At 60.1% G+C, this 14,267-nt stretch overlaps 1 protein-coding gene across 3 annotated transcripts; it reads left to right on the top strand.

The window, feature by feature from the left end:
- The first annotated feature begins 104 nt into the window (after positions 1-104).
- On the top strand, positions 105-13,854 carry G6PD (glucose-6-phosphate dehydrogenase). Of its 3 annotated transcripts, none has more exons than XM_049644507.1 (13): positions 105-444; positions 1,355-1,482; positions 8,697-8,734; positions 8,816-8,924; positions 9,606-9,823; positions 10,692-10,850; positions 11,029-11,154; positions 11,470-11,563; positions 11,942-12,128; positions 12,414-12,649; positions 12,740-12,816; positions 12,902-12,994; positions 13,095-13,854. In XM_049644507.1, exons 1-13 carry the CDS (start codon positions 333-335, stop codon positions 13,183-13,185), a joined length of 1,668 nt encoding a protein of 555 aa, XP_049500464.1. In that variant the 5' UTR covers positions 105-332; the 3' UTR covers positions 13,186-13,854. The 3 variants fall into 3 exon arrangements, with proteins under 3 accessions (XP_049500464.1, XP_049500465.1, XP_049500466.1); XM_049644508.1 differs by lacking the exon at positions 105-444 and adding an exon at positions 600-718; XM_049644509.1 differs by lacking the exon at positions 105-444 and adding an exon at positions 739-1,098.
- The last annotated feature ends 413 nt before the right edge of the window (positions 13,855-14,267 follow it).

The following is a 14,267-nucleotide window of genomic DNA, read 5'->3' as shown; positions in this document are numbered from 1 at the left end:
AGGCTACTCCCGAGGGGAACCCGAGCCCGTCAGCCTTCGCCGGCCCACACGACGCTCCCAGTGATATGCAGCACCTGGTGCTCTTCGGAGCATCGCGACCCACTCTCGCCCTCGTCTCTCGGGCGGGGGTCTCCAGCCTCCAGGCGGTGGGCCGCCCCGCCCCCGCCAGGAGAGGAGCTAATAGGGAGCCTCCTGGCTGCAGTAGGCCCCGCCCTGGAACAGGGTCAAGGAGGTGTGGTCACACTGCCGGCGGAAGTAGACCCCTCCGCGAGGGTGCAGGGCCGCCCGGGACGGGCGAAAAAGCTGGATTGTAGGACCGGGCCGAGCTAGCGATGGGTACGCGGGCGGACAGCGCAGAGCTGCGCGCGGACCCGCGAGGCAACGAGGACGCGGCGCAGCGGCGGCAGGGACAGAAGGCGCCACACGGCCGGGCGGCACGAGCAGGTGCCCAAGGGGCGGGGCGGGCCAAGGGTGGGAGCTTAGCGGGGGCGGGGGCCCCCAGCGTGGGATGCGCGCGCACCTCCCCGCGCCAGATTTCCGCCCCGCCCATGTGGGGGAGGGGCACGCTGAGGCCCCGCCCACGCGCGTCGCCTGAGGCCGGTCAGCTCAGCTTAGGCGCCCGCCCCCGCTGGTTAAATGAGCCGGCGGGGCACAGCCCCCGGAAACGGCCTGGGATTCAGGGGCTAGGAGCGCGGCGTTCGTCGGCTGTGAGACGCAGGTAACGTAGGGGCCAGGCGCCGCGCCAGCGGAGGAGCATGCTGTGCCGCGCGGCCCTTTGATTTGCCGTGCTTGGGAGCGGGGCCGAATGGAGAGGGTTTAATTGGTCCCAGTGTCCCTTGCATCTCTCCGTTGAACCCCTGAGGAGGTAGAGACCCTGAGAGGGGCGGCGGCTTGCCGGCGTCTCCCAGCTTGGCCGGAGGAGCGCTGGAACTGCACCGTCGTCTGCGTGGTCTAACATGCTCCCGCTCATTGTGGAGTTTCCGCTGGAGTCTGGGGTGAATTGGTCCCAGGCAGGCTACGTAGCGCTCCAGCAGTTTTCCATGGTCCCGCAGAATTGAGGCTCTTGCTGGCATCCACTAGTGCTTTGAGTGTGGTAAAGTATGTATATTTTGTAAAGTATGCCATGAAAAAAAGTTGCCTGGATAGTATGGTGGGAGCCCAGAGCCTGCAGTTTCTAACCCCCCAGAGCCTGCAGTTTCTAACCCCCCAGCCGTCCTGTTCCCCAGCCATTCAGTGAGTGGTTTCAATAATCAGGCATCACTGGGTGAGATCCCAAAGGACCCCTCCAGAAGCGGACCAAACTTCTCAATGCTCTTCTGTTGTGTGCCTTGTCAACGAGCCTTTCTTTAACCAGAGAGCATCATGGCAGAGCAGGTGGCCCTGAGCCGGACCCAAGTGTGCGGGATCCTGCGGGAAGAGCTGTACCAGGGCAATGCCTTCCATCGATCTGACACACATATCTTCATCATCATGGGTGCATCGGTGAGTCTCCCTGCGGGCCCCACATCTTAAACAGGCTTCGAGTGTGACATTGCCTCAGGTCCCTTCCTGCTGGGTCCCTGGGCTTTCCCAACTCATTGTCGTGGGGCCCCAGGGGCTCCGCTCCACTAGGCCCTCCCTCTTGCTCCTGCCCGTATGCCACTATCTTCCCAGTACCACCCGGTATAAGTGCACTGCCAGGTGGTCGTGAAATCCGTGTGCAGCCATTGACTATAGACCCATGTCCTGGAGCGGGGGGTCCTTAGAGACTGTCTGGTCGGACTTCTTCCTTCACGGGGAAAACCGAGCTGCCGACAGGGGAGGCTGTTCACTTTGGATCCTTTTCCAACCTCTTTGTGACTTGACAAATGTCACACAGTTAGTCCCAAAGGCAGGATCTGAGGCCCGAGCTCCACCTTGTCTCTCTCTACCACAAGTTTCCCCGGAGGGGGAAACACTCGACCTTCCTTTGAATACCATGTCATTACCCAAACTTCCATGGCCTGCTGAGGAGCTATGACCTGTCCCACCCCAGCCCATTGTATCAGCTGTGGAACTGCCATTTTGGTCCAGAAGGTCAAAGTCAGAGGTATAGCACGTGAACTGGACATGATGGAGGGTGGAGACAGGAGGGGGCTGGGGGTGCCTAGTGGAGCCATGACCCTCCCAGACTAAAGCATCCCGCCGGTGTGCCCTGTGGAAACCAGATCTGCCGGCTGGCAAGGTGAGCTGCCAGGGTTTCATCTCCAAGTAAAAGTGATCTCTCTTCACCTTCCTCCTGGGCAAGACCGACAACCTGCTAACCATCCCGTGACAGCTTCTGCCAGTAACTTGTACAATCTCAAGCAGGAATTCTAACAAAGTAGCTGACTCTTGACAGGGTACACGTTGTCTCTCTGTGCCTTCCATGTCAAGGTCCCCTTAGCTCTGGAAGAGAACTTGGTTCTTTGTTCATGTATCATATGCAGAGCCTCTCCTTGCCAGCTTTTGTGATTCTGATCAGAACTCAGAAAGGGAGGGCAGGACACAGTGCTGCTGGGGGGAGCACTCTGTCAGAAGGTGGGGGGAGGGCAGGCCACCCCAAGCACTGTCCTCTGAGTCCATAACCCCAAGAGTAGGGGGAACCCGGGGACATGGGGCAGCGGGGAGCAGCCTTGGTCTCTACCCTGGCCCTCCTTCGAGGGAGCACGTTCTGCTTCGAGGAGCCATACCTGTATTGGCCACAGACCTTCCCACCTAGGACTCTGACCATTAGGCTGTTCGTTCAAGAAACAAGTTGGAGCAGAAAGCTACTCAGGATCGTTCCTCTTCCTTCCCCCGTCCATATAGCAGCCTGTCATAGGGCGCTCCACCAGCGGACCCCAGCCCACAATAAATGGCTTAGAACTCCAGGCCCTCAACTCTTAGATGCTTTATTGAGAGCATCCAAGCTTGCTGTGTGACTGGCAAGTGTCTTTCCTCTCTGAACCTCAGTGTTTCCACATAGCAAATGAGGCCTTTTGAAACAGATGTCAAGAGACTTGGAGCTGAGCTAATTCCCTGATTGCTCACTGCCTTCGCCTATGGCCAGCTTGGGGTTGGGCAACTTTTTTTGCAATTGATAGGGTTCCCCTTTGCTCTCCTCTGCCCTGAGAGCAATATCCAGAGGCTTCCAGAGCAGAAATGGGAAGTGCCACTACAGCAGGGTAGGGTGGGGGAGGACCCCTTGTCCTGAGTTGTTTCGCCCGTCCTCCTGCTCAAGGGGGCTGGGGCCAGGCGGGTGGGCGTCCCATGCGCAAGCAGCATCTAGAACAGCTCCCGCTGTCTGATGCCTGCCCCCCCTTGTAGGAGATAGAGCGGCACTGGAGACGCACTGTGCCACAGCCTGATTCTGGGAACCAGCAAGTTCCCTGCTCGTTCATCCATTAAATCGTAGTCAGTGGCTTCTCTGCAGTGTAGTGAGCAGGGGCTCTGCCTTCTTTGTGTGATCTGTGTGCTGGGCCGAAGGGACCCAAGGAGGGTTGGTAGCCGAATAAGAACTCGTAGTGGCGCACGTGACAGAAAATGGAAACAGGCCCTTGTGTCCCCAGCCACCTCCGGCACACAGCTCCCATGAGGAGGGCCTTCCGAGTGAGGTTTGCAGAGCCAGGGTTGGGGAGCACGCGTGCAAAGAGAGGAGCAGGTGCAGAGCCGCCAGTGGCCAGCAAATGCCCCAGGGCAGGCTGGGCTCACAAGGCCACCCTCTGCCCCTTCCTCCTTCCTCCCCTGTTTACCCACCCCTCGCTCTCACACCTAGCTTCCTTGCTGGGAGCGTCCTGATGCTGGCTTACGGAGCTACCCGATAGGCTTTGAGCTGCTCTCTGTTCCTCTAGTGTGGCCGTCACCCCCTTGCTCAGGACTCCTGCGCCCAGCCGGGGAAGGAGTGGAGGTACTTACTGTACCCGTCGGGAATGAAAGAAACAAGTTTCTCTTTACGGACCAGTGTCGGAGGGGAACCTTGGGCCTGGCAGGTCACCTCCTCTCCCAGCTGATAAGACGGAAGATAGGCCAGTGGACTCTCCCCCGTAGAGGATGGAGAAAGGAATGGAGGAGCGGGAGAGAGAATAGGACAGGTTGTGTGCCTGGGCAGAACTGGCTCGCTGCAGGGTTCTCGGCAAGCCCCTCGCCTCTCTGGACCTCAAATCTCCCCACCTGGACCGCAAGGGCCATGGATTTGATGGGTGTTCAAGCCTCATGCCCGTATGACCTGGAAGCACTAGCGCCTCTCTCCTTTGGGGGCATTTCTGGGCTGCCTTTCCCCCTTGGGTCGATAAGATTCTTGCTGTGTCATGATGACCTTGGCACTTCCCCAGAGGCCTGATGATTCACGAGCCCCAGGGTGTAAGAGGGAGGCCCTTTTGTTGGTTTTGCAGCTGAGCCTACCTCGGCAGCCCCCAGGTTCTCCCCGGCTGTCAGGAGCCAACTGGGCCCCAGCCAGGGCCCAGCCTCCACCCCAGGAGTCCAGGCAGATCCTTGACCCAGGTGACCCTCGGGGGACCTGGGTGGCCCACCCCTGCCAGGCCTCCAGCTGGCAGCCAGCCTGTGAAGCTCTCTGCTGTACCCTCTGCCGTAAAATCCTCACACGGAGATGTCGGCAGTGGCTCGGGTTTATAACGCTAGAAGCTGAGGTCAAGCCTAGGTGGCAACACGCAGGTGGTGGCCTAAGTCCCTGCGCTCCAGCTGGGACAGATGTTGGTACCTGGAGATCTTAATGAGGGCCGCTTCTCCTGCTAGGTCACCACAAGTGTCGGGGCAGCTCTTTCCCCACTGTGGTTCTCAGGCAAAATGAGGGGGTTGGGAAAGACGAGACTTCCAACCGCATTTCACCCAGAGTCCCTGTGCTCCACCCCACCCCCACCCCCCGGCTCATGGCGTGCTTTGATTTGGTCGATGCCTTCCCACGTTCCTTCTTGCAAAGGAGGCTGGTCTAGGCTGGTGGGGAGGGCGGGCCACTTCCCTGGAGCAGCCGCCAGGACCCCCTACCACTGTCCTGGGTCCCACCTCACCTCTCCCGTGGTTGACATGGAGCCCAGCAGGCCTCTGGTCACAGGGACTGAGCTGAACAAGGCAAGCAGGTTCCGTCGCTGGTTAATCCCAAGGGGAGCAGCAAGAACAAACAGCTTAGGGTGTTGGGCACCGTGACTCAGCAGACAGGAGGCTAGTCCCCTGCCACCAATCCATTGCCCGCAACCTGTCCCGATTCCTGTCAGCCTACTGGAATTTGATCGTCAGCAAACATCACCTGCCACAAGGAAGGTCGGGAGGTGTTTGCAGGCCGTGGTTCTGATTGTTTCTCCCGCGGGCTGGTCCCCAGCAAACCGGTCCTCTCTGGAGCACGCAGGGCTGAAGTGACCTGAGCAGTGTCTCCCCCCAGCCCCACTGATGGGTCACTGTGAGGAGTGCCGTAACGAGGGCTGCTGGGCACTGAGGGACGTGAACAGGGAGCTCACTTCCCAGGCTGGGGGTTGGAGTGGGACCTCGAAGGACCAGTGACAGAAGCCATCTGAAGGTGGCAGTTACAACAGGGACCCACACCAGATTCCTTGGGGGATCGATTGTGAACGGGAGACGTGGGCACGGGCACCAACACAGGGAACCCTGGTTTGGGAACCACTGACTTTGGGAGTTTGGGGTCCCATTGGAGCCTGGAAATGACACAGGGAGATGACAGAAACTTGCCTGCGTGGGGACATCGGGTCACCCAAGGAGCAAAGAACAGGAGGAAACTGGAGCAAACAAGGCACCCCCGAGCCTGCACCCACCCCCACCCAGAGTCGGGATCTCCCACCCAGGAGCCCGCTGGGTGCCTTCCTAACTGCTTGTCTCTTGCGGGGGGGAGCATTTAACCAGGCCAGAATTGCTTTGGTTCTGGTCATGTGGCTTCCATTTTGCAGCTGTTCATAGAAAGGAGTTTATCCAGTAGTTACATTGCTTCTAAAAGGTAATTTCACATTGAATACTTAGGTCCTCGTCCCTGGAGTTCGTTTCTCGGCCTGCGGCAAGTCCAGTACACCCCAGCCTGGCTTCCTCTCTCCCCGATGATTGGCAACGCTTGGCGGAGCACGGGTTCCCGCCCGGGGCCCATCCCACGCTCTAATTGTAGGGCACACAGATGAAAGGGCTCTCTGCTTCTCTGTTCTTCCGGAGCCCATGACCATTCTTGCCCCTTCCTCTTCCACCTGGAGCAGAGAATTCCTTTGTTAGCTTACAAAATTCAACCCCGTTGGAGCGGGGAGAGAAGGAACTCGGTGATTCTTTCTGGGGTGGGGGGGGGTCCTCTTGAATATCTGGGATTCGCCACGCTGTGGCTCGAAGCTGCCTTGTGTCCAACACCCTTTCGTTTTGGAAAATCTCGCACATCCACAAAGTGGACAGAATGACGCGGCGAACGGCCGCTGTCCGTTGGCCGGCTCCCGTGACTTTCTGCCCCTTGTTTCGCCCATTCCCCAGCCTCTGCTCGACTGTTGGATTGAGGTTTGGTTTGGTTCGGTTCGGTTTTCAGGGTTTGTTTCTTAGACGAAATCTAAATGTTGACTGAGCATCTGGGTTGTCCCGAGCGCGGGGCCACCGCGAGTCAAGGCTGCCGTGAACGTCCGCGTACAGTTTGCGCCGCCTCCTCTCCGGCGCTCGGTGCTGCCGGTCGTTCGGATTGCAGCCGTTCCAACAGATGTGAAGCAGCATCTGGTGGTTTAACGCGCGTTTTTCTGCCCCCTGATGACCTTGCACACTTGCTCGCGTGTCTGTTAGCCATTCGTTTCTCTTCCTGGCCAAGTATCCGGTCGATTTCTAATTGCGTTGGTTTCTTATCTTCCTGTAGGAGTAAGTTATATATTCTGGGTCGTAGGCAGAGCTTGCCTCCGGACGGGCTTCCCTCTTGCCGGCGTTTCGGTAGGGCCCCCTGGTGAAGCGCCCTAGTGCACGGGGTCAGGGTTTGGTTCTGTCGGGGCCGAAAGGTTTGTGGCCGCGATCCGATTTCCTGCATGACCATCACCCACTCAGGTCCCTGTCCATTTGGATGGATTGGATTGTTCTAGAAATTTGTCCATTTCGTCAAAGTTGTCAGACATGGCGGGAGGTTGTTCATAAAATGCCCTTTTGTGTTTTCCTGACTGTACTTTTGTCCTGTTGAACTCCTAATTCTTGGTGCGTTTTAGAAAAACAGTCTCGCCAGAGGGTTGTCTGTCTTCATTAGTCTTTTTAAAAACCAACTTTTGGCTCTGTTGATATATTTTTTTGGTTTGTTTTCCATTTTATGAATTTTTAGTTTTCATTGTTTTCTGCCCTGTAATTTGTTTGGCATTAAAATCCTGTCGGGCCGCATGGGTGGCTCAGTTGGTTGAGCATCCAACTTTCAGCTCAGGTCATGATCTCACGGTTCGTGAGTTCGAGCCCCACGTTGGGTTTGCTGCTGTCAGTCCAGAGCCCACTTCCGACCCTCCGTCCCCATCTCTCTGTACCCCTCCCCCATTCACACTCTGTCTCAAAAATAAATAAATATTTAAAAATAAAATAAAACAAAGTTCTACTGTCTTTTGTCTGATTTCTTAAGTCTGGCACTTAGCTCTTTAGTCCCAAGCTAATGTCAGCATTTCAGGCCATGCCTCCTAGGTTTTCATATATGCTACTTCTGTTGCCGTTGGGTTCTAGAGTTTTCAGGTTTCCTCATTTAGCCTGTGGGCTGTTTAGAAGTGGGCTATTTGAAGGGTGCCCGAGGGGCTCAGTCTTTTTCGAGTGTCTGACTTCAGCTCAGGTCATGATCTCCATGGTTGGTAGGATCGAGCCCCGCGTCAGGCTCCATGCTGACTGTGCGGAGCCTGCTTGGGATTCTCTCCTTCTCTCTGTTCCTCTTCAACTCGTGCTCTCTCTCTCTCAAAATAAATAAATAAACTTTAAAAAAAAAAGTGGGCTTTCTGAAACTTTTTTTATTTTCGTTTTAGAGAGAGCAGGCGTGCACACGTGAGTGAGCAAGGGAGGGGCAGAGGGGGAGAAAGAGAATCTTAAGCAGGCTGGGTGCCTGGGTGGCTCAGTCAGTTGAGCATCCGACTTCAGCTCAGGTCATGATCTCGCAGTCTGTGAGTTCAAGCCCCGCGTCGGGCTCTGTGCTGACAGCTCGGAGCCTGGAGCCTGCTTCCCATTCTGTGTCTCCCTCTCTCTCTGCCCCTCCCCTGCTCATACTCTATCTCTCTGTTTCTGCCAAAAATAAATAAACATTAAAAAATTAAATAAAAAAAAAAAAAGCAGGCAGCACGCCCAGCATGGAGCTTGACACAGGGCTCGATCACAAGACCGTGAGATCACGACCTGAGCCGAAACCAAGAGTTGGACACTCAACCGGCTGAGCCTCCCAGGCACCCCGGAAGTGGGCTCTTTGGCCTGGGTTTTACTGCACTTGCACCTGAGACTGGAGACCATGGTTTGTGTGGTCACAGGGCAAGCAGGTCGGTGGACGCTCCTCCTGGGATGAGGTCCATTCGCCCCAGGGCAGGGTGGCCACTGTGATACAGGGGTGCTGTCGGCCCAGGGGCAGGGTAAAGGGCTAGCGCAGGCTCTAGTTCCAGCTCCTCTCGCTACTTATAGGGGCGAGACAGGTATACTTGTAGCTGAGCGGTGACCCTGGGCGAGTGCCCCGGTCTCCAAGGCGAGACCATCTAGGCACTGCCCCCAGCTTCTCCTAACCGTGCCTGTTCCCTCTGCCGCAGGGCGACCTGGCCAAGAAGAAGATCTACCCCACCGTCTGGTAAGCATGTCCCATGCTGTCCCACTGCCCCCAGCCCTCCCGACCCTCCCCGCCCTGGCCACAGCCGTGCTGTGCCCTCAGGTGGCTGTTCCGCGACGGTCTTCTGCCCGAAGACACCTTCATCGTGGGCTACGCCCGCTCCCGTCTCACAGTGGCCGACATCCGCAAGCAGAGCGAGCCCTTCTTCAAAGTGAGTGGCATCTGGGGTCTCTGTGAGGGACATGCCCCCTTCCCATCCCATCACAGGATGCCCTTTCTTCCACGTACTTCTGCTCTCTGGGACAGGACCCTTTGTCCCCTGCCGTGGCCAAGGCCAAGGCCTCGTTAGGAAGATGGCTGGGAGGCGCTCATGCCCTCGCAGTTGTCATCCTTGCCTCCCCCCAGGCACGCACACTGCCCTGGCACACTGGTGCACAAAACCAAAAACAGTGCCCGAGAGCCCCATCTCCCAGTCCCCCTCTGACCCAGATATACCAGGTCCCCCCTGCTGCACCCCCCTCCCCCCGGGGCCAGGAGCCGAGAAAGTCTCTTCACCGCAGAAATCTTACAGATCTGCCTTTCCCAGCACACCGCAGTTTGGTGTAGTGACTTGGGAGAGAGATCTCTCTCCGGTGTGTTTCTCCCAGGTCACAGTTTCCTGGATGCTAACTTGTGTCTTAGGGCACAAGGCCCCCAGGGGTGACCGCTGGGCCCCAAATCTTGCAGTCTTCATGCTGCCTCAGCCTCCCCCTGTGGGCATGCAAAGCTGACAGGATGGGGGTGTACCCAGCGTGGAGCTAGGATGACTGACCGCTGAGGGAGCCCGCCCTGGCCGTGGGAGGACAGACGGAGGGCTGGCGAGGGGCAACGTCCCTGGCTCCGTCTTTCTCAGGCCACACCGGAGGAGAAGGCCAAGCTGGAGGAGTTCTTCGCCCGCAACTCGTATGTGGCTGGCCAGTATGACGACGTGGCGTCGTACAGGCGCCTCAACAGCCACGTGAATGGCCTTCACCAGGGGCCGCAGACCAACCGCCTCTTTTACCTGGCCTTGCCACCCACGGTCTATGAGGCGGTCACCAAGAACATCCATGAGACCTGCATGAGCCAGACGTAAGGCTTGTCTTTTGCCCTCCCTGCCTGCCAGGTGTGCCCTGTGCTGGTCTGGCCTGCCCTGGCGGTTGTCCAGAGCCCCTGGGCCAAACTAGTCTCCGGAGTCAGAAAAAGGTGGTGACCCTTGTTTGATCTGCACGTGAATTAGCTCTCCCAAGAAGACAAAAGGGTATAAATACAGGTGCTTTGTAATAGCATTTACTGAAAATGCTACCCCACTTGTTTACCCTGGAGATCCTCGTGCCCCTCGTGGTCCATCTTGCTAGAAATCCAAGTTTCCCTGGCAGCTATCCCTGCCAGGACCACAAGGTGGCAGTGTTGCTCCACGAAACTCCTGCTGCTGGTTCCTTGTTCTCTGGGTTTTTTTAGTGCTTCCTAAGGTCACCTTCGTGGCCACAAGGTGGTAGCATAGCTCCACAAGCGTGTTGCTTCCTACAGAACACCGTCTCTGGCAGTGCGTCCTTTCCAAAGCCAGTGGAGACAGCTGTGTCCCTGACATCCGCTCCCCGCCCCATCCCCCAACTAGCTCCCAGGCCACTCCTGAAGATCCAGTGTGGGGCTGGAGGGGAGCGGGATCCGCTGGACGGAGCACTCTTGCTAGTCAGCAGCGGGTCGGGCCAGAAGGCTTCCGAGGAAATTTTGAGTGTGGCATTGAGGGCTCCAGACGACGGCTGTCCTCGGGTCTGGGGGCTGTGTGCCGAGGTGGGGCAGGAGGCCTTGCCTAAGCAGAGCTTACTGGTCATCTGAGAATGCACAGGGGAGGGAAGGCTCTGCCTCTCCTTGAGGAAGGGACCCTGGGGGGTGACAGGGTTCTGGCCCCCACTCCCCCAGGACGGGTATGGGGTGATGTGGCTCTGGGTTCCCACAGAGGCTGGAACCGTGTCATTGTGGAGAAGCCCTTCGGGAGGGACCTGCAGAGCTCTGACCGGCTATCCAACCACATCTCGTCCTTATTCCGTGAGGACCAGATCTACCGCATCGACCACTACCTGGGCAAGGAGATGGTGCAGAACCTGATGGTGCTGAGGTCCGGCCAGGGCTGGGCAGAAGCCATGCAGCTGGGGAGGCGGGGGGGGGGGGGGGGGGGGGGCGGGGCGGGGGGGGGGGGGGGGGCGGGGCCGGCCGGGGATAGGGGGGGGGGGGCCGTCCCAGCCTGATGTTGCCCTGGCGATGCGGTGCCACCCTCCACCGCGCGCCTCCTGCAGATTCGCCAACAGGATCTTTGGTCCCATCTGGAACCGGGACAACATCGCCTGTGTCATCCTCACTTTCAAGGAGCCCTTTGGCACCGAGGGCCGTGGAGGCTACTTCGATGAATTTGGGATCATCCGGTGAGAGCCTGTCACCCTCCCTGTCCTGGGGGCTTCTCCTCCCCCCTCCAGGTTCACATTCGTGGGTGGGTGTGTGAGTGGTCAGCGGTGACCGTGAAGTGATGGTTCACTGTCTCTCTCCTTGACTTGAGGTGACGTCCAGGGGTAGCCATGGGCTCGGAGCAAATGTCATAGCTTGTTGCTAGCAAGCCATGTCTGAGGTGCCATGTGCCCGGGCGCGGCCGACGGGGAGGGGCTGGGGTGAGCCCACGCCTCCCCCCTTCTTCCCAGCCTGGAAGCCCCTGACGTGCGTTGCGCGCACTCTTCCCTCTGCAGGGACGTGATGCAGAACCACCTCCTGCAGATGCTGTGTCTAGTGGCCATGGAGAAGCCCGCCTCCACTGACTCGGACGATGTCCGCGACGAGAAGGTGGGTGCAGGCGCACCCTCCTGGTCCCTGCTGCCGACCCAAGAGTAAGAAGCCCAGGATGTCACGTCCCAGGACCGATAGGACCCGTGGGCAGTTCGGCGCTTAGCCTCTCCCCCAGAAAACAGGAGAGCGGGTCCAGGTGGCCCCAGAGAGGCCTTGGGTGGGAGGCCACGGCCACGCCCCTCAGCAGGGTGCGCGCGGCTGGCCGGGCACCAGCCCCTGTCCGCACACCAGCCCCTGTCCGCACAGACCAGACAGCCCTGCGGGAAGCCCGCACACGGTCACACGGCCGCCTCAGGCCGCTGCCGTCTGTCCCCTGCATGGCTGCTCCACCCCGGTACCCAAGGAGCCCCCCCCCCCCCCCCGGCTCTCTTCTAGGTCAAGGTGTTAAAGTGCATCTCCGAGGTGCAGTCAGAGAACGTGGTCCTGGGCCAGTACGTGGGCAACCCCAGCGGAGAGGGCGAGGCCACCAAAGGGTACCTGGATGACCCCACGGTGCCCCGCGGCTCCATTACTGCCACCTTTGCGGCCGTTGTCCTCTACGTGGAGAACGAGAGGTGGGAAGGTAGGTGGCGTCTCCGGGCCTGGCGGGCGGGCCGGCGTCTACCCAGGGAGCCCTCGTTCCCAGGGTGTGACCCGCTTAGGCGCGGCAGCCAGTACACGTGGGGCGCCGGGCCCGAGGGGCGCTGGGCGGGAGAGGCCGCCTTGCCGCACACGTGCGCGCTCGCCTTCACCCCCACGTCACGCTCGTTCACACAGCCCCCACCTCACCCCCTCTCTCGCCCCCTCACGCGCGCTCAGCCTGGGCCGCTGGGGGAGCGGGACCTGAAGTCGGCCCCGCCCCAACCAGGGGTGCCCTTCGTCCTGCGCTGCGGCAAAGCCCTGAACGAGCGCAAGGCCGAGGTGCGTCTGCAGTTCCGCGACGTGTCCGGAGACATCTTCCAGCAGCAGTGCAAGCGCAACGAGCTAGTGATCCGTGTGCAGCCCAACGAGGCCGTGTACACCAAGATGATGACCAAGAAGCCCGGCATGTTCTTCAACCCTGAGGAGTCCGAGCTGGACCTGACCTACGGCAACAGATACAAGGTAGCCACGCGCCCTGGGGCGGGGGGCGGCGTGGGGCGGCCGGGCGGGTGCGCGTGCATGGGCGGCCTGAGTACGACCCCCTCCCCGTAGAACGTGAAGCTCCCCGACGCCTACGAGCGCCTTATCCTGGACGTCTTCTGTGGGAACCAGATGCACTTCGTGCGCAGGTGAGGGGCGGCCCCGGGGCCCACAGGGCAACCCGCTCCCCCACTACCCCGGGAACGACGCCAGAGCCACCCTATGTCCCCTCAGTGACGAGCTCCGGGAGGCCTGGCGGATCTTCACGCCGCTGCTGCACGAGATCGAGCGCGAAAAGCCCCAGCCCATCCCCTATGTTTACGGCAGGTGAGGCGCTGGGGCACGGAGGGGGGAGGATGGGCTGGGGGCAAGGGACGCGGGGGCCAAGGGCTCCCTCACACCTCCCCTCTGCCTGTCGCTCTCTCAGCCGAGGCCCCGCGGAGGCAGACGAGCTGATGAAGAGAGTGGGCTTCCAGTACGAGGGCACCTACAAGTGGGTGAACCCCCACAAGCTCTGAGCCCCAGGTCCCTGCCCCACCCGCCGTGGCCCTGTCTGTCCTGTTCCACCCGCTCGCCCGCCACCCCGAGCCCACGTCGGGAGGGCTTCAGGACCATAAGTCTCACATTCCTGGTCCCTGGCCACCCCGCCCGCTCTGTGCCGCCTGCCACCCTGGGCCTAGCTACATTCCGCAAGCACCACGCACTCGAGACTCGCGCCATGACCATCCCTAGCTGCCACCAGCCTTTCCTGAGCCACCTCTGTCTGCGGGAGTGAGCCCCAACAGGAGGAAGTGGCGTGGCTTCTCTGCCGGTCTGGGGCTGCTCCTACCAGGACAGGAGGGAGGGATGGCAGGAAGGGGCGGCAGGCAGGCCACTCCACACTCCGCCGGCTCTGAGCCAGCTCCTCACACCAGGGGCGGGGCGGGGCGGGGGGCGAGCGCTTTCTCACCGGTCTCAGTGCCACTTGACATTCCTGGTCACCTGCTGGGAGGGACCTCCGTGCCGCCCCGCCGTCCCCTGTGTCATGGGCCCCCTGAATGTCCCTCCGCCCCACTGGCTCCCCCCGCCCCTCCAACTCCGCACTCCATGGCCCACGCACCTACGGGGGGCCCCCTCGCCACTGGAAAAGCAGAAACAGCAAGGGGCACTCACGTCTCAGCCCCCTGCCATTAAATCCACAGACAGACCCATCTGCTCCCTGGTTGTTTCCTTCCTGCCACTCGCAACCATGGAGGAGGCCACCTGCACCCAATGCTGGCCCGTTTGGTGGAGGGCCCGGGGCCGCCCCGTTTTTGTCACCCACTTCCCTCCGCAGTGTGGGCTCGGGACCTAGGCTGTCAGCCCTGACCCCGGGTGTAGCTGTGGCCAAGCCCTGCGTCCCAGCTGCCTCCCGAGCCCCCTGTCCCATCTGTGCTCTTCACTCTGCACCGAACGCTTCCATGCACTCACTGCCCACGTGGGCGTCCGCCCTGACGACGTCCCCGCCCCGGCTGGCTCGCTTAGCAGAGTGGCTGGGGGCCGTGTACACACACCGCCGGTGCATGCTGGTGAGCGGGATCTGGGCACGAGAGGCAGAGGGGGCGCTGGGGGAGGGCGCCTG

This window comes from Panthera uncia, chromosome X (assembly GCF_023721935.1).
Source record: "Panthera uncia isolate 11264 chromosome X, Puncia_PCG_1.0, whole genome shotgun sequence".
Taxonomy (NCBI): Eukaryota; Metazoa; Chordata; class Mammalia; order Carnivora; family Felidae; genus Panthera; species Panthera uncia.
Note: the sequence above shows the minus strand (reverse complement) of the source record. Positions and strands in the feature narration are given on the sequence as shown.

Bases quoted from the DNA above. Each gene is read 5' to 3' on its own strand.
- G6PD (XM_049644507.1), top strand. From the start codon at position 333: ATGGGTACGCGGGCGGACAGCGCAGAGCTGCGCGCGGACCCGCGAGGC. The intron at 1,483-8,696 runs GTGAGTCTCCCT...CCTCTGCCGCAG, and splicing joins TCATCATCATGGGTGCATCG to GGCGACCTGGCCAAGAAGAA. The intron at 12,817-12,901 runs GTGAGGGGCGGC...ATGTCCCCTCAG, and splicing joins CAGATGCACTTCGTGCGCAG to TGACGAGCTCCGGGAGGCCT.